Consider the following 26115-nt stretch of genomic DNA (forward strand, 5'->3'; position numbering starts at 1 on the left):
AGTCAGCACTTAAAGGGATTCTACAAAATTTAAAAAGTAGATCTGAAACATGCAAATGTAAAATAATTTGTCAAAATGTTTCAAGTGAATCAGGGGGAGGGGGGGTTGGGGTAATTTTTTTTATTGACTGGATGAGGCATGTAGACCATGGAGAGCAGGCATTGGTTAAATAGGGACATCACATGACTGATAATTTTATTCTTTCTGTATGTTGGATATGAGGCATGTGTACCATGGGAAGGGGAGGGGGGGTGGTTCAGAGGTTTTTAGTGACTGGGTGGGGCATGCACACCCTGGGAGAGGGTAAGGGGCTATCATTCTTTCTTTCAGTGGCGTATGTATACATATCATGGGGGTGGGGGGGGGGGGGAATTGCCAACCCGTCCACTCAACACATGGTCTACCTTCACTTAGTCTTATGCCATTCCATCCAACATTTTGTCTAACAACCTTTTGGTCCAATAATCATTAGTTCTAATCATCAATACGTCTATGACAATTTCGTCTCATAACCAGTTAGTCTTATATCCATTTTATTTTCATTAATTTTGTCTAATCAACACTTGGTCCAATTAGACCAAATTATATATGGACTAAATGGCTATTGGACTGACTGGTTATTAGACGAAATGGCAATTAGACCATGTGGATAATGGATGAACTGATGTCAGACCAAATGACAGCAGACAAATTGGTAATTGGACGAATTAGCATTAGATCAATTGAAAATAAACCTGGTAGGGGAATAAAGGGCTTCACCGATATCATCATGGGTGGGGCATGATTACCAAGTTAGGGAGGGGGGTGGTTAGGGGTTAGTGACTGGGTGGGGGCACATACACAACTGGTGGAGGTTTGGGGGCTTGACCTGGGGGCAATGTAATATCATCCATAGGAGGCAATGTGCTGTACTGAAGGCTGGGTAGCTCTGTAGGAAATGTGTTGGTCATCACAGGAGGGAGGGACTGAGGGATCTCTACCATAGCAGCGCCATGTACTGCTCCTATAGGCACAGTAGCTGCTGTTTTCTTGCAGCAACACCAGTAACAAATACATGATATGGTGCAAATAGCTAGGACTACTACAACAACTGCTGCCACTACGATGATCGTAATTATTCTCGCTGTAAAAAAAAAGGAAAAAAAAGATGAAATAACATATCTGAATTTATATCAAATCATGATAGCATGTTGAAATGCCATAAAATACTTGGTAATGATCTGATAATCTGACCTAATGCAAAATGATATACATGTATAAAACAGCTACATCTAATTACTTTCAAGTTATGATGACATTTCAAAAACTTAACCTTGGTTAAGATGTTGATACCCCAAACATGGTCAAAGTTCAATGACCCTAAATGATCATTGACATTGGTCATGTGAACTGAAATTCATGCAAAATGATCATTGATACTTGATTACTCTTATGTCCAAGTTTCATGAAATGGGTCTATATGATACTAAATTATGATGACATTTCAAAAGCTTAACATTGATGGATGGAAAGAAGACAGCATGAGGACTTGAGGCACATTGAAAAAAAAGGTTTGAAAAATATATTCTGTGTCAAATATTTTAACAATTAACCAGATAAAAAACTGGATTTGTCATAAGTTTCACATGATATTAGATTTCAATATAAAGTGGGACTACAGAAATAAGATTATTGTGCAAGACTTCTCAGCTTTCTATGACCTCAAGTTTCTTTACCATGTATTGTATTGTATGGTTTGGAGTCAGGTTTGTTCGTGTGGCTGAATTACATGGACTAACCTGGATCATAGGAGTCACAGTTGACACCAACATCAGAGTTATAGCACTGTCCATCGTATGCAGGGTATAGATAACAGTCAGTTAGTGTTGACTCCCAACCGCTACAGATGGGATAGCCTTGTATCTTACCGTTGGGTGAGGATCCATAGTATCCACCATATACAGCAGTGTATACTCCATCCTAAAAACACACATCAAAGTCAATCTCAATGATAATGATACTTTCTACTTCTACTCAACTACAATAACATGCACTCTGGTATCTATCTAAGTGCTTAGCAGATTATTATTACCCTGGTCCGTGGATTCAATCAGTCATTCACCACACATTGTATGCACATCCTCTATTCTATGGGGAATATTTTGGCTAGTCCCAAATGAGACAGCATTTTATGAAAGGACTTTTCGGACGTTTTATCCGACAAGTCCCAATTTATCCGACAGTTACTCTAGTAACAGTGCCTCGCAGCCAATCAGAATCAATGACAGATGTCAGATCTGACATGTCAGACAAAAATGTTGATGAAACACTCCCTTGGACAAGCTGCAATGATATAAAGGGTACCCATTTACCACCTGGTTGGAGAGTGACAAAGTGTGGATTGTGACTACGTGTACTACTTCTACATCTACTACTGATGATGATGACGCGATCAAGGAAGATAAACAGCACAACTACCTGGAAAACTAAACATTGAAGTGACAAACTTTGCATGTAAACTGCTCCATCATTATTACACACAATCAATATAGAAATACTGGATAAATCTCATTATAAATTTATGCTGCCGCACACACGACCTTGAAGGAAAAGTGTTTCATGACACAATTAACGGTATGGAGCCACACCAACATTTAAGAAACAACACGCACACGCAAGAGAAAAAAAGTGTGGGACTTTGTTCGACCTTTTGGAGTACTATTAAGTGTTTCCGGTGGCTTCAATAGAGTGCTTTGCTGCTCTATCCATTCTTTTAATAATATCATTATTATACAGAAAATAAAATACATGAATAAATATATAGATATACAGTATATATATATATATATATACATACTTCGGGAATTCTTTCCTTTGATTTGATGAACCTCCAGTCAACCTTGTGAACTTGTATTTACTCTATATATATATAAGCCTTTATCCTTTCTATTCTTGCATTTTCATGATTGCGGTGGCGTCATAATAAGTGATTGTTACGTAACAATGATATCCTCACGCGATAATTTTTACAGCCTGCGCCTCCAATATGCTTTTTTAATTATTATTATGATGGTGATGCTGTTTTGTGCGCGGTTCCATGACTACCACAATCATGAATGTTATTATTTCAGTTCTTGTCTCTGTGAGCTTTATTGTTTCCCTGAGGAAGACGTATGTTTAACGTCGAAAATTTGGAATTCAAAATAAACTGTTGGAACTAAGAACAATGCATTACCAATTTGCCTCAGTGTTATCGTTATATATATATATATATATATATATATATATATAATGCACTCACTTACTTCACTCCCATATTCTTGAATATTTTATTTGTTCTTGTGTACAACAATGAATGGGAAATAATTGAATCACACAACTACGTTTGGTAGAATACAAATAATACACATCAGTGAGAAAATATTGTTGCTCTGCAAGTAAAAGGGCAATGTGACACTATCCATTGCATAAACAAATATCAGCCATATTGCCCTTTTACTTGCAGAATGTACCTCTGAAATAGTTCTAACACATTTGAACCTTCTAAAAGTTAACAAGCATGGGTAATTCTTCTTATGCCAGAGCAAAAAGATATGTATTACAATTTTTTATTAAGATAGTGATGTGGATATCATGACCGCTCATCTCTGGTTATTTACGCATTAGGCAGGATTAATGACCAATCACATGCATGTACTGTGCAACAAGTCATTAATGAGGATCTACTTTGTCATCTTCTAATAGAATAATCAATAACAGAAAAAAAATGTCCATAAAATAAACTGTTCCTATCTCACATAATAAACTTACTTTATATCCAAGCTGTCTACAAACTACTTCAGCTTCATTATCAGACCAAGAATCAGAGCATATGGAAGCCCATCGTCCGAGGATGAACACCTCCACTCGACCTTCATGAGGGACCTCTCCATCAGATAGTCGAACTAAAATTACACATTAGAAACAATAGTTTGCCTTGTGATTCATATGAAGATGTAGACATAGATGGAAGGTGTTTTGTTGATTTCACATAATTAAGCAATTATTCAATCAGAATGAATATGACAATATAAAATGTAGATTTAAAATGTTTATGTATCACTTTGTTGAAAGTTCATTAGATTTGTGACTGCTAATTAAGACTTGCATTACGTCAGCCAAAATTATTGCTGAGGTTCAGGTACTTGATTTGCTGAAGATCAAAATATGAGCAAATTGTTCCTGCAATTCTAGCTCTTGATATTCAAGTTTAGTGACTACTGAGAATCTACCTAAGCTCACTTAGTTGATTTTAATTATGCACATTTGTAAAACATTAATTCTGATTGAATATGTATGAAATGATAACCTTAAATGCCTATTTTTTCATTGCATGATTGCAAACCTAACATTGTCTGGAATGCCCCAATGGTACTGAATCACATATTATTGGGGTTTGTGTTTGGATGGTTGGTTAGTTGGAACTAAATAATTGCCATTTACAATATAGGCCTAACATACATTTCATTATTGATTGTGAGCCTTTAAACTAATCAAGGGGCACGTCAAAAGAAAAGTGTGATGATAACAGTGTTCCTTGGAATCAATATTTTTTAAAAAGAATTCATTATTAATAATAACTAGATTTTAATTCGTCATGCGGACGAATTAGGTGGTCTGTCGTAGACAGACAAATACTAGTAGATAAACATACATAATTATTTAACAAATGAGTAGATATAAGATTGAAAGATAAATAGACAGTCAGATAGACATACATATTTAAACAGAAACACATAAGAAAGATAGATAAACATACATAATAATTGAAACACATAAATATATATTAAATTGAAAGATAAATGGATCGATAGACAGATAGACAAATTCAAACAGATAGATATACGATAGATAGATAGAACATAGCTAGATAGAAAATAGATAGATAGAGAGACAGACATACAGATAGAGAGATAGAAAGAAAGATAGATAGTTAGATAAATATATCATGTAGGTAGATAGATAGATATAGATAGACAGACAGATATATAGATAGAGAGAGAGAGAAAGAGCGAGAGACAGACAAATAGATTGATATAGAAAGATAGACATTTTCAAACAGATATATATATATTAGAGAAATAGATAGATAGATGGATAGATAGATAGATAGACATATTTAAACAGATAGATATATATATCAGACAGAGAGAGAGAGAGATAGACAGATAGACAGATATACTGTAGGTCTACAATATAGACAGACAGACATATGGATAGATAGATAGAGTGAGAGAGAGAGAGAGAGACATATTCAAACAGATAGATATATATTAGACAGAGAGATAGATAGATATGTCATGTAGGTAGATAGATATACAGACAGATAGATAGATTTTAACATAGACAGCGGATAGATAGACGGATATGATTAGATATAAAAAAAAGTAATTATAATCTGTTTCATTTTGCAATATTTTAACTATTATTTATTAGAATTCTTATAATTGATCGTGCGCAAGTAAAAAAAAAAAAAAAATCATGTTCACCCGACTCGAACCCCTGCCCGCATGATTGAATGAGATGCAAGTCTGACGCCTAACCGATTGAGCTAGAATATTTCCCATAGACTTTACACGTAAGGAAAATACGAGAATCTCAAATCCAATTTTGCAAGTGAAATACGGGCATGATCCCGGCATCTGATCGAAAAATAAAGGCTAACATTTCCGAAAGCTTAGAATCTCAGCTACCACATACTAAAAGCTCAGGGATAACTGACAAGAAAAAATGGAGATATGACTCACAAAATAAAGGAATGTAGAATCTAGTTTTGAGAAAAAGTCATGTCCCATAGAGATTACACGCAAAATGAGTAAAAATTAGCTCCAATTCAGTTGACTATATTGTGATTTTGAACCTTGTTTTTAAAAGTGATTGTGAACACACAAAAAAGGAATACAATGGAGGAAATTAATATAATAATAACCCCGCGCGAAGCGCGGAAGCTGAAGCGTTTTATCAATTTTTTTTGCCATGAAAAGGGTCCAGAGAAAAGGGTATTCTCAATGATATATTGAATACTTCCCTTGGAAAGATCAGATTTGATTACAAACAATTTAGCGACAGTGCACATATTTAACTCGCAAAACAGAGGAGAAGAAGTGTATATGCCGGAAGGAAGATATTCCTCTCCGCGCAGAGCAATGAAACTCTGGAATTTCAAAGAGCGGATCGATGTTTCATCAAATGCAGATCTCTCTAATACCCCGGCCATCACCTCTAATTCAATTGATTTTCTAAGATTATTGAACTTCATGACAAGGAAAATAGTGCGCCAAAAGTTGAAACTTCTGTGATTTATATTGAAATTATATAAAAAAGGATGCCTAATTTCTTTGACTTATCATCTGAAGCGCTTCATTTTGAATTATAAAGAAACTTAAGTGTCATTCAAAATTTCAAACTGAGGGCGCAAAACAGGACAGGAGATGAATGTGCAAGGAAATGACATGAAGTTTAATAGAATTTGATACAAAATATTGTACTTTTTATTTAATACGACACGAATTTTATACCTTCCTCTTTTAAAATTAGGAACCTGTAATTGCCCCGAAATTATGGTTGTTTAGTAATGAGCTGAAAAGCGGGAGAAGTTGACTTTATGGAGGTGACGGCAGAAATTGATATAAAGATTTTACACGCCCGGAGCCGACCCGAACAGAAGTTGCGCGATCAATTAAAAAAAGATAACTTCATATACTTCGGCCTAACCTTACTCTAATTCCATGCCCTAATGTATACATTTGAACTTTAACTGGCAAGAAACACATATAGCTGAGGTGGAAAAACAGTGTTGGGAAACAATGGAGAACTTCAGTGTTGTCATTTAGCCGTGCGCAGCGCGGAAGCAAAATTCATATATAAATTTAGAGCAAGAGTGAAGGAGTTTTTAGAAAAAAAAAAGAATAACAAGAAAAAAAAACACAAAGCTACCTTTCTTCCCTTCCCTTTTCCTTTTCTCCTCTCTTTTTTCCCTTCTTTTTTTTTTCTTTTTGGGGACGTTTTGGGGGGGGGGCGACTGCCCCCACCGCCCCCCCCCCCCAGGCTACGCGCCTGTCATTCTCAACTGCGCCAGATGAGGCCTGGTGGCCTCTTGCTTGCTGCTTTGTTCACCAACAATTTAAGGGACAAGCCCGGTCAGCACATCATTCACAAAAGCTCTAGTATAGCACTTGAGGCCACCAGGCCCCAGATGGGTTAGCCAAGTCAAACCAAACAGTCATAACAAAAACAAAAACAAATACATATTAAATAAATGAAAATAGAAAACTAGATATTTATAAAAAAGATATGACTTGAGTTGTCGTTTGAAAGATGATATGGTCGGTGTTGTTCGGATGGTAAAGGGGAGTGTATTCCAAAGTCTAGATCCAGCTATACTAAAACGTTTTTTATTCATAAAGGCTATTAAAACATGCACTGTATAAACAAGGTGCTGTCACACTGGAATGTTTTAGCCAATGTATGCTGATATACATAAGGTATATGGCTAGCTGATTTCCTAACCCCATTTCTTAATTTTAAGAATTGCATTTTATCAACAAAACACAAATTATTCTTCAGAAATTGAATTCTTGATATTCGTCTTGTTAAAAAATGTGATTCTTGAGAAATGGGGAGAAAATATACCAACAGTATACCAACGGCAAACACCAGCTAAAACGTCCAGGGCCCCGCTGCATAAAAGTTACCATTATAACTTTGCCATCCATTTGTAACTTGCACGGAATCCTTGATTGTGATTGGCTGTTGATCAGTGTTACCGTGGTAGTTACCATTTGATGGCAAAGCTACCATAATAGTAACTTTTATGCAACGGGGCCCAGGTGTGACAGCACCCTTTTGCGCCCACAAATTATCATCATGCATTTAATAAACACAATAAATGTAGACAAAAAGGTAAACATAATTGTATACGTACTCTCAAGTTCTTCCTGCATGTTGCTTTCATCGGAGGCCATAGTACATTCTGTATAAGCCAATGATTGGCAGCGTGAATTATCGAGGTAGGATGAATAGCAGTCTGTCAAGAAAGATTCCCAACCATTACAATCAACATCACTCAACACTACTTCACGAGAGAGGGAGTCACTCCGCTTTATTGTGAAACAAAATAAAAGAATGGGAGAAAGAAAGAAATGGATATCATAACATTAACATGACATTGTCAATATCAACTTTAATGTCAATATTTTTGTTTCATTATGAAAAATGTTTTTTTATCTCTCTCCATGCAAACATGACAGCTGTAGTTGTGAGCAGTTTTGAGGGCAATATCATTTAATTTTTTTTGATATTTTCTTCCAGTTGCCCCCATTTCATATTTTCAATGTATTCTTTTCATGGTAGGGGAAATACTCTTTCAAAAAAGAGTTCATTGTTAACCCTTTCCTTTTGCTAATGAATTATAAGTATATCTGGATGAGATATTTTGTGAAATTTGTGAAAACACTGAAGTATGATGAGAAAAAAAAACCCAGATAAAAATTGTATTCACATGAGTAAATATATAAAACATTGATTGAAAAGAAAACAATTTCTAGGCTTAAGAAAAATGAAAAACATCCATTGACATTACTTGTTCACTTATACAGTATATTCAACAAATATTTTCATCAGGGGGAAAAAAATTGGGGGATATGAAAGACACCTTAACAGATAATCCACATCTTGAATATATAGGACTATGACTTAAATATCAATAAGGTAGCATGATATCCTACCTGGATTGATGAGGCATTAAGAACTCCACGATACCCTAGATTGATGCAAACTACTCTGGCATTATCATAAGACCAGGATTCACCACAAACCAATCCCCAAGAATCATCAAAGAATACCTCAACATGACCAACGTCAGGGCCGTCAACCAACCTGGATTTACCATCTGTGAATTATACACAAACAAATGAATTACCATATTCAATGTGATTGAAATCATATTGTTTGTCTATCTAATGTAATGTAATGATGGAGCAATAAAAACAACATTGAATGCACAGACCATTTTTTTAGCTTGCTAATAATAAACAGGTAGTCATTTTGAATGTCTGGATAGCTAACATATGTTATGTGGAGAAGGTTACAAGTAATTACAAACATCATACAGGAAGATAAAGATGCAAGACTTTACAAATTCAAGGAGTCCTGTACAAACTTTGTTAAATACAAATGGCAGGGTAAACTAGTCTCAGGAAGATGGTTGCAGTCTAGAAAATTATACATATAATTCTATGGTTTGATAGTACAGCTACACTTCCTCAAAGCTGAATCTATAGGTTTCAGAATATAATGAAAATGAATTAAGATTGAGATGAGGTAGATAATTTAGCTTATGTCTGGCTAAATATTTATTTGTAAGTTAGGTTGTCTAGGGAATCCATATGTTGGCTTACCATAAGGTACATCCTGATACTGATGGGTACAGACTACACCTGCAGCAAGGCCGTCATCAGAATTACATTCTACTTCATCTTCCTCCCAGGAATGTTCTAAATCACAGGATGTAATATGGCCTCCAAATTCATCACATTGTAGGGAATGCATATGAAAGGCGATTCCATCATCTGTATCAGGCACCTGTAAATGAATAATTTCTCTCTGTATATAGTGCTAATGCCAGTTCATAAGTCCATTTCGTTAATCATGAATGGAATATATACAAAAGCATGTACACTTATTGTTCTTTAATTAGCGCCACTTTGTTCACGTTTACATGATTGTATTTTGTCGCCCTCTACTGCAGGGCAATGCAATATACAAGCCAGCTTTTCAGTATTTAGGTATTCTATTATAAACCTGTTCAATCATTTTTTATTGTAGGTGAATTATCTATCATTATACATCATATTATATCAAAGTTGAAAATGGAAAAAAATAAAATGTATGAAAATAATTCATATCTAAATCTCAGCTTACAGCTCTAGTGGACTCAATGGCACCATAATATCCCAGCTGATAACATGCTATATTTGCCAGGGACCATGACCAGTCATCCGGACAGATTTTACCCCACACTCCATGGTAAAAGACGGCTATGGCACCACTGTTGGGACCTCCATCAGAAATGAATTGAACAGCGCCATCTAACAGAGATTGAAACAGATATTAAGTACTCTTAAGCTGAAAATAATTATATATGAAAAATATAGTAAAATTCACTGAGCAAAACGCTAAACATTTCATTAAAATCTGATAATAAGGAAGTTATTTAATTTCAAAGTTTAGCAATACATGTGAAAATAATTATATGCATTTTGTCATGAATATTCATTAGGTGGGCTGATGATGTCATGTCCCCACTTTCCCTTTTTTATGTTATATGAAATCATAATCATTTCATGTTTTCATACGTGTGTGTATGGTAAGTCCCTGTCATAGCAACATACGTTGCAGCAATAATTACCTTATATTAAATCGGAAACCAATTCCAATTGATTTTTTTGGAGGCCAAATATTTGGATAAATGTAATTTCATTTAATGAAATACAAAATAATAAAAACATAAGCTTACTCATTGCATATTCATGAAGAACTGCTTCACTGAAATAATGCAAAACATTAACAACTTTTTTTTATATCATGTTTGATTTTGATGAAATTTTTAGTGCTTCGTTTGTCTGATTTTAATTCATCTATTCAATTTTAAATATTGTTAGCCTGGAATACACCTTCAAATGTGATCTGGAAGATTTTCAAGCTATGGAAGGAACAAATGAGTTATTAAAGTAGAAAAAGTTATAGTGAACTAAATAGAAGAGAGGAGGGATGATAGGGGTAGAAAAGGAAAAAATAAAATTGTGCACAAAGATAAGGACTAATGTAAATGAGTAAGATTGAAATTAAACTCAGGTTTACCAAATAGAAGGTGAGAATTGTAAAGGAAAGGCAGAGGGAGGGTTACATTTATTAAAATGGAAACAGCACTTAGGTTAAATATGCTTTTATTACATACCATGTTTATTATTTATGAGTCAATAAGTTGAATACAGTTAGATGATAGCAAACTATTTCAATCATGATAACTATTCGAGGTGTATACTTTTGACTTTTAATAGATACTGCCTCAAACATTGCAAAATGATTATAGCTTTAAATGATCAATGAATAAATTTCTTTAATCTATAAATCAGAAATATAATTATAAATTTGAGAGAATTTTTTTTTAATGTAATAAGATTTTTTTTTAATCTATCTTACTCTCATGGATAAGAGATTGTGAAAGAGCACAGTGAGCACCACCGATGTATTGACAATCTGAGGTTAATTCCCATCCAATACTTGGTATATAGCATTCCTGTAGTCTGTGTTCTCCACCTTCACAATCTAACCCTGACCAAATGAATTCAGTCTCATCGCCATAGCTTATCTAGAAATGAGACAGGGGAGGGGGAGAGAAATATATTGAATAAAAATCCATCATCAGTTTTCATTCAAATTATATCATATATCTAAATCATATCATATTTATGCATTTAAATAAGTTCATTTAATTCTGGTGCCAGGTACAATTGGAAAAAGGATATAATGAGTACTACTAGAACTATCACTACAGGTGATTAATATCCCTGCCCTATGCCGTTGCCATGGCAACAGTTTCCATCAATTGGAAAATTATGTCTTGCCCATCTTTACCCCAAGACCTATGTGTGAGCAAAATATGAGAATTGGTTGAATACTGATAAAGTTGTTCGAACCCCAAGATTTTGCCTAGTTTTTGACATAATATAGGCTATTTTTACCATGGCAACACGATTTCCGACCCATGCAAAAATAAGTTCTGTACATCTTTACCTCAAGACCAATGAGTGAGCCAAATTTCATGAGAATTGGTTGAAAACTAATCAAGTAGTTCAAACCGATAGATTTTTACGCACTTTGGGGCCTATAATTTGTTTTTACCATGGTAACACAATTTCCAAACCACACACAAAATATGTATCTTGCACACCTTTGCCTCAAACCCAATGCGTGAGCCAAATTTCATGAGAAATGGTTGAAAATTGATAAGGAATTAAAACTGCAAGTTTTTTACCCAAGTTTTGTCATATAATATGTTGTTGCCATGGCAACATGATTTCTGACACACACAATTTATATCTCTTGCACATCTTTATATCAATACCAACGTGTAAACCAAATTTCATGGAATTGGTTTAAAACTGAGGAAGAAGTTTGAACTGCAAGGTTGTACCTTATTTTTGCCAAAGTATACCATTACCAGGGGCGGATCCAGCCTTCGCCAATAGGGGGGGGGGGCCAACATTTTTTTCATCAGCCATATTTTCTCCGACCGGCTGCTCAAACATAATTTTTTTTTGTTTCTTTGAAGGGGTAGTCGTAATAGTTACTTCTTAGCTTTATTCTTATTAATCAACATCATAATTCTTATTTATAATGCGAGCGCGAAGCGCAAGCAATTTTTTTTTAAATTGTATGTATTTCTTCCTAAAATTTAGACATTCTAGGCAATGTTTGTTATCCTGAAAAAGATGTATATGCAACTATACTACGAACGCGAAGCGCGAGCAGAAATTTTTGATACATGTTTTGAACTGATCGAAAAGGTAGGCCTACCTATATACTGCTTGCAGTTAGCCATGACGACATTACATATTTCAACAATCAAATAATAAGAGCGCCAGGCGCGAGCTGAAAATTTTTGGCACTTCTACCTAAAGAATAGAAATTTTATGCACTTTGTGTAACTTAAACAGAATAGGTATTTCACTAAAAAATTGATTTGAGCGCGAAGCACGAGCCGAATATTTCGAAACTTAGACCTAAAAACGAGACACTCTATTCATGTTTTGTAAATAATGAAAAGGAGTAATTGGGGATCTTCCTTATATTAATAATGCGAGCGCGAGTTGAAAATTTGATTGAAAATGATCAAAAAAGGTAGGCCTTACCTGCTAAGGACTGTTTGCACTTAGCCACAAAGAAGTTAAATATTTCAACAATCAAATAATGCGAGCGCAAAGCGCTAGCTGAAAACTTTTGACATTTCTACATAAATAATGGAAAATTTAAATCAATATTTGTAATCGTGAACAGGATAGCTATATAAGTAAACAATTGATGCGAGCGCGAAGCGCAAGAAGAAAAATCAAGATTTAGACCTAAGAACGGGACACTCTATTCATGTTTTGTAAATCATGAAAAGGGTGAGTAATAGGGGATCTTCCTACATTAACAATGCGTGCACAAAGCGCGAGCAGATGCATGCACGTGTTTCAGATTTAATCCAAGAATCTAGGCATTTTAAATACATCTTATATCATGAAAATCAAAGTGAGCGCGAAGCGCGATCATAAAATATTTGAAATTCCGATCTAAAAAGGGTCAATATCAGCTCTATATTTCAAGCACTTTGTAGGAAAATTGTGAGGTGAATATGGATCGCACTTAATTAAGGGCTGATATTTTTCATCATTATTATTATTTTTTTTTTGACATAGGACCGGGACATCATTAGGACATGTCATCATATGAAAATAATGACTTTTTTTTTTCTATCCCTCTTGCTAAGCGGGAGATGAAACAAAAGGGACAATTTAATTAATAAATTGATACCTTATTTATTAATGCATAATGAAGGCGCGGAATTAATGAGAGTGCAAATCGCGAGCCAAACTTTTTGATAAACTCATGAAAAGGAGATTTTTAAGTAGTTTGTTGTGTAATCAATATTGACACAACCATAACTCGCCAATCAAAATGCGAGCATGCAGCGCTAGCTGATACGTTTGGACAAAAGGACCTGAAAGGGATATTTTGAAAACTTTATGGAATACACAAAAATAATAAGTAGCTGATAAATCAAAATTTGCGAGCGCGCAGCACGAGCAGAAAATGTTAATATTCAGACCATAAAACTGACATTTTTACATAGCACTTTATAAAAATCAATTTGTAAATCACACAAAATAATGAAAGTTCGATTTCCGAGATGAAATATGTTTCGTATATTGACTTCCAAACTTGGTATTTAACCTCAATATTGAACAAGCTATGTAAATCACCTAACAGGCAATGCGAGTGCAAAGCGCGAGCGAAAATTTTATACAGTGACATGAAAGATACTTTTTGTTTTCCAAGTTTTCCCCTCATATCAATTTTTTTTATTCACTCGTCTTCCTCTTCTTCTTTTTTCTCTGCTCTTTTCCTTTTTTCTTTTTTTTTCTTTCTTTCCTTTTTTTGCTCCGCCAATAGGGGAGCCCGGGCCCCTCGGGCCCCCCTGGATCCGCCTATGGCATAGCAACACAATTTCCGACACATGCAAAAAGTGTGTCTTACACATCTTCACCCCAACACCAACATGTGTTCCAAGTTTAATAAAAATCGGTTAAAACCTGAGGAAGTAGTTTGATGCGCAAGATTCGCAATGGACCAACAGCTGATTCCTGCATAACCCCGTGACAGACGACAAAATGGCAGGGGCAAATGGGGGTAAGGGTAGATTGAGGAGACAATTAAAGTGCACACCCCCAATTCAGGTTTTGAAGTATATCTACTATAGCCACAATTCAATTTTTCTGTCTTATTACAAAGTGGAAATTGACTCTTTCTTTTTCTTTATTGAAAGGTTTCCCTTTGCATTGCTGGTGAATGCCCACTTTATGGTGCAAAAATGATCATATATATATATGTATATACATATAAATAATATATTATGTTTTTTGTTCAAATTATACATGTAAATGCCCACTAATACATGTCATTTCAAGTACCTTGATAAAATGCCTCAACATTTATAGGTTATCCCCCAAACCAATCATGAATTGCCATGATTTTGGTTCATGAATTACTAACCTGCCCCTCCCCCAACTTGTAAAATGCTCTAGTTTGCTGCCCTTGTATATAACCATTATGACAAAGATAAATAGATAAGTTGAGTGTATAATCATACTGTTAATTCATCATTCAATTGACTTTTGAAAGTACTCACTCAGGAAATAAAAGTGCATGGTAAGAGAAGAAATTACATTAAGCTAAAATTGTACTTTCACTTAGTGGTAAGCTCTGTAGTGAGCATATCCTGTAATATACACCAATGGTGGTTTCATCACTCCCATAGCAAGTTCGAACAGGGATACATGTGGAGTTTTCTTTCTGGCAAATCAAATTTTTGAGGCATTGTAAGCATTTGTGTCTGATTAAAAAATGGAGCAATCTTCAAATAAAGCAGAAAGGCTAATTCCCAAAGAACACTACAGCAGCATGCTGATCATCACAATTCTAACAAGTATTGGATTTTGTTGTGCTATTTTGAAAGTATTACCACTTCACCCTGAAACAGGATGGGATGATGAAGACCGAAACATCACCAATGCAATAATGCGATTGTTTTTTAGTTGTATCTACTTTTATCTCACTGTTTGTATCGTGTGGACAATAAAGAAAAGAGAAACGTTACATCGCCATCAACAGATTTTCTGGCCTTTGAGATGTCGGCACTGTGCTAGGATTGGTGGTTTGGTGTCCAAGTGTGGTCAAAGTCGAGCTGATGGTACAAAAACAACAAGTAGGAACATGACCCGTAGACGGTCACTCCCATTGCTTCCTTCAATTAATAACAAATCTTTAGATTCAATTGAGCCAGTGGCACCTAGGAAAGAAGACATCAGACAAACTTCTGATAATATATGCCTCTCGAATGATAATTCTGAAACATTGAAACAGGACTTTTGTCCTACAAATTCAGAGATCGAACAGGTTCAAAATACTCATTTGCTGAAGTCATCTGCATTTTATAGGAGACCTCACAAATCACTTGTTATACTCTATAACTTCTTTGGAACTATCGCACTACTTAATGTTCCATTAGAAACAATTGGCATCTTCATTTGCCTTGTAGATAATAATGGATCAGCTACACAGCTAACAGCAAACTTCAATCTGGTTTGCGAAGGAGTGTTTTATCTCATGGTGACTATCGGTTTAGCATGCAATCTTGCCTTCTTTAATATGTTCTATGATGCAGTCTTCCTTCAAACCAGTATCTTTCCAACATTCATTGGGGTATACTTTGCTTCAGGTCTAGGTCTGCTGGCTTTAAAATTAGTGTACCCTTTGGGAGTTCTCGCTGAGCCTTCTCATGATCCTCTTTTAGTTTCCTGCAGTGAACTACCAATAAAATTAGTGTCGGTATTAAGAATCCATGAAATGAGGGCTACACCCCTTTACACAGAGATTGGTCTAATAGCTGTAGGTATCTTCTGGAACATATGGGCATCTATACTACCACAGTCAGCCCTGAAGGACATTGGCAATGAAGAAGCAGCCTTTGAACATTTCAAGCAACCATGCACAGCATCCATCATCATCACACACATCAAGAACCCTAGAAAAATTTTGAGGAAAGTAGTAACTATGTGGCGGAAGCGCTTCGGTGTCTGTCACGTAATTCTCGCATCACTCCTTGCAGTCTCGATTTTCTTTTCATTTGATCATTTTGTCGTCTCTAGAAAGAGCTTTAACTTGTCTAAAATAACAAGGACCTACTTACTATGGTGTTGTAACATGATATGTTTCCTTCCGTTCATCGCTCTGTACCGTCATCAACTATTTCTTAGTGGTGATTCAAAAACTTTCAAGCTTAAGGATAACATTTCATTTCAATATGGTCTTACCGGAAGCCAAGATGTCATACTCCTGATTGGGACTGGAGGAATGTTCCTGATCAATTTATTTCGAATTGTTTCCGCTGCTGGAATCTTATACAACCACGATTCTCTTCCCACGGATGTACTAGCCCTTGCGTGTTTTGGCTTTATCTATTACCTTTCGCAGATGTACATAGTCACTTCAATAACTTCATTCCTGCTCATCGTCCAACGCAAACAGATAATCAGCAAAGCCGAGATGAAATTTGTACGAATCTGCTTGATGTACGCTGTATGTTTAAATGCAACAGATTGGCTGGCATCTGTAATTGACATTAGTGATTGGAAAGAATTGACATTATACTACGGTCCTGTCATGGGGTTAAAGATTGGACGATTCTTACAACCTGTAATATGGCTCTATTTCCTACATGTAACTATACTAGCATATGAGACTGAAAAAGAAATTCGTGAATCAAGGAAGGGGTGTGATACAAATAGAGAATTGAGTATTCCATAAGTTTGGCACCTTACTGAGTGGGAATGCTAGAACAGAAGCTCTGTGATCACTGCAGTCTGCAAGTATGTCTTACAATGAAAATTAATGTCTGAGTGAAAGACTGCTTGTTTTAAACTTGGACAGGTTTTCAACAATAGATCATTTAAAGGTCAAGTCCACCCCAGAAAATTGTTGATTTGAATCAATAGAGAAAAATCAAAGAAACATAACGCTGCAAATTTCATCGAAATCGGATGTAAAATAAGAAAGTTATGACATTTTAAAGTTTCGCTTATTTTTCACAAAACAGTTCAATGCGCAACTCAGCGATATGCAAATGAGAGAGTCGATGATGTCTATCACTCACTATTTCTTTTGTTTTTTCTTGTTTGAATAATACAATATTTCAATTTTTACAGATTTTACAATAAGGACCAACTTACCTTAACCATAAACTGTTAAAATAATGGTAATTGCACATGTTCAGGGAGAAATAAAACTTTGTTTCACTTGACAAGGAGGAGAAAATTAGAATATTTCATATAATAAAATACAAAAGAAATAGTGAGTGGGTGACGTCATCAGTCTGCAAATTTGCACACCGACCAGGATGTGCATATAACTGTTTTGTGAAATTAAGCGAAACTTTAAAATGTCATAACTTTCTTATTTTACATCCGATTTTGATGAAATTTTCAGTTTTTTGCTTGTTGGATTTTTCTCCTTTTTTTCAAATCATTTTTTTGTTGGGGTGGACTTATCCTTTAATGGTTTATAATAATGAATTGTATCCAAAATACTACCAATAAAATTTTTCCTCATTACGCCACTGTATCTTAATGGTGGGAATATATTACTGATCAATCACTAATATTTTTCATATGCCTTTTTCATAATTCTAACTAATTGGCAACTGAAAATGAAATTAGCTGCAATGACAAAATTGCATTAATTTAAAAACTAAAGAAATTATGTGATACATGGTTCCTGTAACAATTAATGAACAAAACAGTAAATTGTAAGTTTGTAACTTTAAGCTTTATAAGCAGAAGGCCTGATTGGTTTAAGTAGATCAAATTGTCTTATCAATTTTGCATTTTCTATTACTATATACCACATGAAACTTGCCCCTGATAAAAAGCATTTGCAAAATATACATCCAGAATCCTTTTCATAATCAGTTCAGACTACATCTTGGTAGGTAGAATTTAGGAAGTATTGGAGCCAAACTTTTACATTTGACCAAAAATGACCTTTGGCCTAATGGGAAGAATCATTTAAGTTACCACATAAGGGAATCAACCAATTAGAATGCGATTCTTTTAATTAATGTATACCTAGGCAGTGAACAAGGAACTGAAAGTAATTTGTTCACATGAAACTGATATCTGCAGAGTCTAAATAAATGAAAGTACATGTACTTGTTTTTCCGATTGATGTGGGGGCAACATATTATAATTTGCACATCATACTGCAATTTGTAGCAGGGAAGTGTGCATCACTTCACCAACTTGTTCTTAAAGTCATTAATTTTCAGTGGTAATCTTTACTTCATCATCAAAAACATGGAAGAAATGCAACCTTGTTTTATTCCAAAGACATATTATAATGGCATGATTTTACTTTGTTTTCTTTCTTGTGCTGGAGTGAGTTGTGTTATATTCCAGGCTCTCCCTCCAATTTTTCAGGATGGCAAGAGCAATGGACCAGGATATATAACATTTGTGGTCATCAATTCGGTTCTTAGCAGGAACTGAAAGTAATTTGTTCACATGAAAATAATATATGCAGAGTCTAAATAAATGAAAGTACATGTACTTGTTTTTCTGATTGATGTGGGGGCACCATATTATAACAAGGAACTGAAAGTAATTTGTTCACATGAAACTGATATCTGCAGAGTCTAAATAAATGAAAGTACATGTATTTGTTTTTCTGATTGATGTGGGGGCACCATATTATAATTTGCACATCATACTGCAATTTGTAGCAGGAAAGTGTGCATCACTTCACCAACTTGTTCTTAAAGTCATTAATTTTCAGTGGTAATCTTTACTTCATCATCAAAAACATGGAAGAAATGCAACCTCGTTTTATTCCAAAGACATATTACAATGGCATGATTTTACTTTGTTTTCTTTCTTGTGCTGGAGTGAGTTGTGTTATATTCCAGGCTCTCCCTCCAATTTTTCAGGATGGCAAGAGCAATGGACCAGGATATATAACATTTGTGGTCATCAATTCAGCTCTTAGCAGCGTTCTTCTCACATTCTCTGTCTATGTTGGATGGCTGATTAAGAACAAAGCTAAATTTCATCGCAACCAAGAAGTATTTTGGCCAACACAATGTCGACATTGTGCTCATGTCATCGGCCTAGAACATGCTGGTAGTTCATCTCCTGCACTAAAACACAATAAAAGAGAGCAGTTCCAGCAGAAATCTATACCAAGACGATGGTCACTCCCTGACAATCTTCATAGCTTTAAAGGATATATGACTAAGTACCATATGGATAACTCAACCATAATGTCATCTAAACTGTTTATGAAGCAGAGCAATTCTCCTTCAAACCAGAGGATCCAATTTATCTACAAAAAACCTCATAAGTCTCTCTTACTTCTTTTTTATATTTTGGGAAGTTTAGCACTCATTGAAGCACCTCTAGAATTACTTGGCAATTGTTTATGTTTTACAGATTCTGGAAGATCAGTATTATCAAATGTTGCCTTGGTAGCCAAAACTATTAACATTACAGCCCAAGGAACTGCATTTCTGTTTAGCGTGTTTTTCTTTAATACCTACTACGATGCTGTCATAATTGCCAAGGCGAAATTTTCAATAGGTATGAGCATATTCTTTGCTCTTAGTATTACCAACGCAGCCCTGAGAATAGGACATCCAATTACCGAAAGAATACTACCCGTTTATGACCCCTTAAAAGATTCTTGTGACATGAACACAACATTACAACAACTTGTCATTGATCAAGAAGAAGCGACACTAACAATGCGTACAGAGGTATCTATAATTGCTGTGGGTATATTATCTCATATTTGGAGATCTATGATTCCCCAGTGTTTCTTGGAAACACCAAATATTATTCCGGAATTTGATCACTTTGAGGCAATCAACAAAAGACCGCTCAGCCAAAGACTCCACCAGACCTTGAGGAAGGGTTACTTGAAAATAAAACTGAGCTTTTGGAGAACAATGGACAGTGATCAATACTTGTTACAAGAACCCTCCAGGAGATGCCACCATTCTCCTTCTCTTCGTCTTTTCTATATCTTGACAATTGTTTTTAGCATCACGTATGTTTCATTATATTTGTATACATTTAAAAGTAACACAATAGAATACAAAAGCACTAAGAGCTACATAGAATTGGCACTCAGGATGTCTTTTTACCTTCCATTTATAGGTCTTTATCACTTTCAGATTTTTCTTGCAGGTGATTCTAAAACTATTCTTCTCCGAGATCAAATTTCAGGTAACCTCATACAGAATCATGACATTGTTTTGATATTAAGTGCTGGAGGGATATTTATGCGCGATGTTTTCCGTTTGGTGGCAGCTTTAGGGATATTAATGCGCCCAATCACCATGTTTCCCGACGAGACTGCACTTGCATCATACTCAATTGTCTTCTCTGTATACCAAGTTTACTTCATTTGGACAATGACATCTTTCCTTCTAACAGTTCAACGCAGACGTCTCACAAGCGATGCTCAAGTGAAATGGGTGTCAATTTGCCTCATGTTTACCATGAGTATAAATGGCACAAACTGGCTAGTAGATTTATTTCATGAAAGCTCATGGATTGAATTTAAAACATACTATGGTTTGATAGGGACAGTAATTGGGGTATTAATAGAACCTTTGCATTCACTGTTCAGTCTGCATGCAGTAATGATAGCATATGGAACTTATCAAGGCATCAAAAAGGATACCTAACTAGAAATAAATGAAAGAGGTGGAGGAGAAGAAGAAGAAGAAAAAGAAGGAGAAAAAGAAGTAATAATAATAACAATAATAATCATAATGATAATAATGACATGATGTCCAAAAATTAAGCAGCTCACATTTCTAAAAATATGTATTATCAAAAGTAACATTACTACACAGAATGTAAGTTTTTTGTACTAATAATTTCAAACTAAATCATAAGCTGTGAAATACAGAAAAGCCATTCTAAGTTGATTTATATGCTGAGTAGTAAAAAGATATAAGGCATTGTGTGGACTAAAAACATGTTAATGGGTTGTCAAGACCGTGCATTTATCTGAAATGTGTTATTTTTCTGAATAGATATAAATCTATTGACATCCTTATCAAATCTCAAATCTCTATGTTGAAACCTTAAAACAAAGGATCATGTATAAAGAAGAACTTTTCCATAGAATACAGAGTTAAAGTGGGAAAAGGCATAAAAAATGATACCTAAGATACCTAACATCGGCCAGTGTTGGAATAACTAAACTCCAGAAAAAAGCACTACGCATTTGCACCAATTCTCCATATCTGACACCATCAGGGCCATTATTTTTTAGATTAAAAACAATGAGTCTGCAATATTCATAAATTTAAGATTGCTACATTTATGCATGCAGTTAAATATAAATATGCAACTATTGATATTATCAATTTTTTTCAATATAACTATGACTTACACCGATACAATACTCGGTCTGCTAATAACTTTCATTGCCCTAAAACAGCTTCAACCCTAATTCTGAATTCTTTTAAATTTACTGGACCATGAATCGGGAATAATCTCAATGTATGCACTTTTTCATGTTCAACTGTTTCTTTGTTTAAATGCAAACTCAAAAAGATCATTATTAGTACCTTTGCCTAATTTGAACTCAAACTAACCTCATATACATGTATTATTTTTGTTAATGAATGAACCATAACGATGGATGTTCGGGTGTGCTGTTGTGTGTGATGATGATGATGTTTTTGGGTGGATGTGTCTGTGTGTGAATGTGCATATTTTGCTTTTCCCCCTCTTCATCTGATGTGTACATATATTAATTACTGTAGTTTTTAGAGGCTTCTTATTTTCAAGTGTAAACTTTTAATTGCCTTCCTTTTCTTGTAATGATAATTCTATATATGAATGTACAATTTGATGATGTTTTATGATCAAGAATAACTTGAATTTGAATTGAATTGAATAAAAAACAATCATTTCATATGAAGTATGACAGGATATAAGAATAAGAAATAATACCCTCTTTAAAAGCATGGGACTGTGTTGTACATAACAATTATTAGAAAGGTTAAGTCACTGGTCAATGTAATAACAAATGATAAAATATTGTATGAGGTGTACAAGGGAAATTATTGTATCTTGTTCAGGTATGTATATGTATCTTAATACAATTGCTTTTTGAAAAAAAAAGCACTTTAACGATACCTGTCGAAGGGCAAAATAATACTAATAAACACTAAAGACAATAAAGCTCAACTTAGGCACTGCATGGAAGTCTGGAAATTTATGTGTGTTTTTTTAAAGCTTATACTTTAAAGCTTATACTGTCTAATGATAATGAATATAGGTAACAAACATGTCTTGATCTGCTATGGTCTACCTGCTGCATATCAAATTTTAGGGTTAAAATTTAGAAAAGAGGTTTTAACAACTGAGGTTATACCCATTGCAGATTCTTTAAGTCCACTGAAAAAATATATATATTTGAGCAATTAAGGCAAATACAAAATCAGAAAAGATTGATAGTTTTGCTTGGTTCCTTTCATCAACATTCATTTGACAAGTAGTCAGATCTAACATGTACTGGTATCCATGATTTGATTGGTTGAGAAGCAAACATGTTTGTTACCATGGTAACTGGTGAATAATGACTTGCCAGTGCTTTCATGAAATATTCTCAAAGGCTTGGAGAAGGAGGGGCTAAACCTCATTTGTGAATTCAATCTCATGGGTAAATGGGCTTGATGCTTTTGTGGAAAAAAAAGCTAATTTTCAGAAGTTTTCAAGTCCCAAAGATTCTAATGAATCAAGAGAAATATTTCAAGAGAAATATTTTAAGGGATTTGTTTCATCAATAGCAGTTTGACAGTAGTTTGAGGTTTTATTACTTAATCTCTTATTTGAATAAGATATTAATGTAGCAATATACTAGTAATGAAGTTTGAACTCATAAAGAAACTTAAGATGACTGTACGTGATAGCAAAACTGAAGTATTCTTACCGCTGTATATGCAGAAATAGCTCCAAGATATCCCAACTGCCGACAGGCCACTGTAGCTTCTTCCCACCCCCATTCATCCCCACAAACGGGTCTCCAAAAACCTTCATCAAACATCTCAATTTGACCGTCTTTAGATGAGGTACCATTGGTCAGCCTTAAGTCCCCATCTAAAAAGAGAAGTAATAAATATGCAAAACAAATATGGATTGAAGTTTATAATTTAAATTTGTTACTATTTTAAAAGTAATGAAATAAATAATGTGAATTTATTTATGATTCAATACCTTTGTCCACTTGATGTATACAAAACAACAAGAAATTGAGACACATTGAATTCATCAAAACAGTCAGTAGGCAGGTCCCAAAAAAGTGGCTTCTTTCATCCAAGTGATATTCATGACTTGAGAAGTTTTGCATATTTAATGAGCTTGATGCGAACCAAAACACCTCTTTTCATTCTGTCATTGCTGCTCTAATTGTGCATCGAATTTCATGATTCTGGTATCATTGTAAAGACGAAGAATCATTCTTTCAGGTCATGTGTTTGAATTCATTCAAAGATTTTGTAATATACGTTAAAATTGTGATCTAAAATATGCTACAAAATAATTATTTTCACCTGACAAAAACTGCTATTTTCACACTTTATTTTTGTTTGAGCCCAAATGATTTTTATATCATGATAAAGCTGAATATGTATGCTTTAAAATGGTATAGGTTTCAAAATAAGAATTGGTTTAATCGGGTCAAGATCACACTTTTCATTGTCCAAGTACATAAAGCAGCTTGAAAACAAGAATACTGCACTCTGATTGGTCAAAGGGACCACACACTGGCAAATTCCAACGGTTCCACTGCCTGGGCTCATGGGAAGGTCACACTTCCCATGTGGTAATCTCCTCAAACTACCCGCGCCTGTTGTTCTGTGAACCTTATCCAGCCAATCAGAACTCTGGATTTCATGCAAGTACAAAATTTCAGAAATCTCGTCTTGTACCTTGGTGGGAAAAGTGTGATCTTGACCCGATTAAAAGGTGCCGCATATCAAGAGTGGCATTGTGAGAAAGTACAGAAGTTCAGCTTTATGGTGATATATATATCATTGAGGCTCAAAATAAAAAATTTTGCACAATTTGCAGAAGAAAACAGAGGAAGAAACTTCAGTTTTGAGGCACATTTTCAGGCCAGAAATTCACTTTTTCTCAAACTATTGTATACAAAATAAATGACCAATGTGAAAGAATAACATTTACTCTATCTGATGGTGCAATGATATTTCATTTAACTAGAGGTTAAAACAGGTAAATTATTAGAGAAAGAAAATCTCACGAATCACGAGATTTTGCAAGGAGGAGGATTCAGCCACGAGATGATTTGGATGAATCTGGCCTTTTTGCTCATTAGCATAGGGACCTGCGGTCTGACTGAAAACCAGGGCTCCACACTAACCCATTTTTTCTACTGGTCCAACCAATTCATGTTGGACCAGTAGATACCCAGTTTTTCAAATTTTTACTGGTCCGAACCTAAAATCTACTGGTCCCAAAATATAAAGAAAACATTTAAAAAAAGGGGCAGGTTTATTTTTCTAGCCTTTCGTTACCCCCCCCCCCCCAATATAATGAAGGAATGAAGGACAAAAAGAAAGCAAGACAGAAACGAAGAAAGAAAGAAAGAAAGAATAAAAGGAAGGAAGAAAATAAAGAAAAGGTAAAGAAAGGATAGATGTGAAGGAAGGGAAAAAAGAACTAAAGAAGGAAAGAAGGAATAAAGAAGGAACAAAAATAAGAAAGAAAGAAAAGAAAAAAGAAATGAAGGAAAGAAATGAAGCAAGCAATACAGAAAGAAAGAACAAATCCAGAAAGTAGTAAAGGAAAGAAAGAAGAAGCAATAAAAAAGAAAGGGTAAAAGGAGAGATGGAAAGAAGGACAAAAGAAAGAAAGAGAGGAAGGAAGGATTGAAAGAAGGAAGAAAGGAATTAAGAAATAAAGGAAAGGTAAAATGATAGAAGGAAAGAAATAATAAAGGAAGGGAAGGAAAAAGCTAGCAATTTAAAAAAAAAGAAAAGGTAAAAGAATAGATGAAAGGAAGAAAAAAGAAAGACTGACAGACAAAGAAGGAAAGAATGAAAGACTAAAGGAGAGAAAAGAAGCAAGCAGTCAAAAAAAAAGAAAGGAAAGGTAAAAGGATAGATTTAACAAATGGAAAAAATAAAGAAGACAAATAGAAGAAAGGAAGGAATGAATGAGAGAAAGGGCTGAAAGAAGGTAGAAATAAAAAAACAAGAAAGGGTAAATAAATGATGGATGGAAGGAAGAAAGAAACAAAGTAACAAAGAATGAAGGAAATAAAGGAAGAAGAGATAAATATAGGATGGATGGACTCAAGAATTAAAGAAAGAAAAAAAAAAGAAAGACAAAAAGAAAGAGAGAGAGAAAAAAAGAAATAGAGAAAAATATTTTTTTTAAGGATAGAAAGAATGAAAGAACGAATTAAAGAAAAAAAAGGAATTTAAAAAAGAAAGACAGTAACAAAAAAAATGAAAGAAGAGAGGGAAGAAACAAAGAAAGATTGAAAAGAAAGAAGGAAAGAAAGATAGGAAGAAAACAGAAGAAGAAAGCTAAAACTATCATTATAAATAATTTATCAGTTTCTTTTTGGCTCAATTAAAATAGCTACGAAAGAAAGTCAGAAACCAAGTGTATCAACACACACATAAATGCATGTGTGGGGCTATTATGTATTCAGACGTTATCACCCGAAACCCGA

General features: G+C 34.6%; 2 protein-coding genes across 2 annotated transcripts in view; both read right to left on the reverse strand.

Annotated features, from left to right (window-relative positions):
* Positions 1-327: 327 nt before the first annotated feature.
* LOC129268846 (neurotrypsin-like) lies at positions 328-11371 on the reverse strand. The gene is made up of 8 exons (XM_064095876.1): positions 11221-11371; positions 9940-10106; positions 9417-9600; positions 8745-8908; positions 7943-8117; positions 3790-3923; positions 1779-1959; positions 328-1123 (listed from the first exon to the last, which is right to left on the reverse strand). Exons 3-8 carry the CDS (start codon positions 9565-9567, stop codon positions 816-818), a joined length of 1113 nt encoding a protein of 370 aa, XP_063951946.1. The 5' UTR covers positions 9568-9600; positions 9940-10106; positions 11221-11371; the 3' UTR covers positions 328-815.
* An 11707-nt stretch (positions 11372-23078) lies between these two features.
* LOC129268835 (deleted in malignant brain tumors 1 protein-like) overlaps positions 23079-26115 on the reverse strand; it is a 36461-nt gene continuing 33424 nt past the window's right edge. The window contains exon 18 of the mRNA XM_064095386.1: positions 23079-23513. Coding sequence (XP_063951456.1) covers positions 23305-23513 — 209 coding nt within the window. The 3' untranslated portion in view covers positions 23079-23304. The remainder of the gene's footprint in view (positions 23514-26115) is intronic.

The sequence above is a fragment of the Lytechinus pictus genome, chromosome 2 (assembly GCF_037042905.1).
Source record: "Lytechinus pictus isolate F3 Inbred chromosome 2, Lp3.0, whole genome shotgun sequence".
In the NCBI taxonomy this organism is placed as follows: domain Eukaryota; kingdom Metazoa; phylum Echinodermata; class Echinoidea; order Temnopleuroida; family Toxopneustidae; genus Lytechinus; species Lytechinus pictus.

Excerpts from the sequence above, each read along its gene's own strand:
- LOC129268846 (XM_064095876.1), bottom strand. The coding sequence starts at position 9,567 with ATGCATTCCCTACAATGTGATGAATTTGGAGGCCATATTACATCCTGT. Across the intron at positions 3,924-7,942 it reads CATGCAGGAAGAACTTGAGA|TTCGACTATCTGATGGAGAG; the intron begins GTACGTATACAA and ends GTGTAATTTTAG. Across the intron at positions 1,960-3,789 it reads GTAGACAGCTTGGATATAAA|GATGGAGTATACACTGCTGT; the intron begins GTAAGTTTATTA and ends GTGTGTTTTTAG.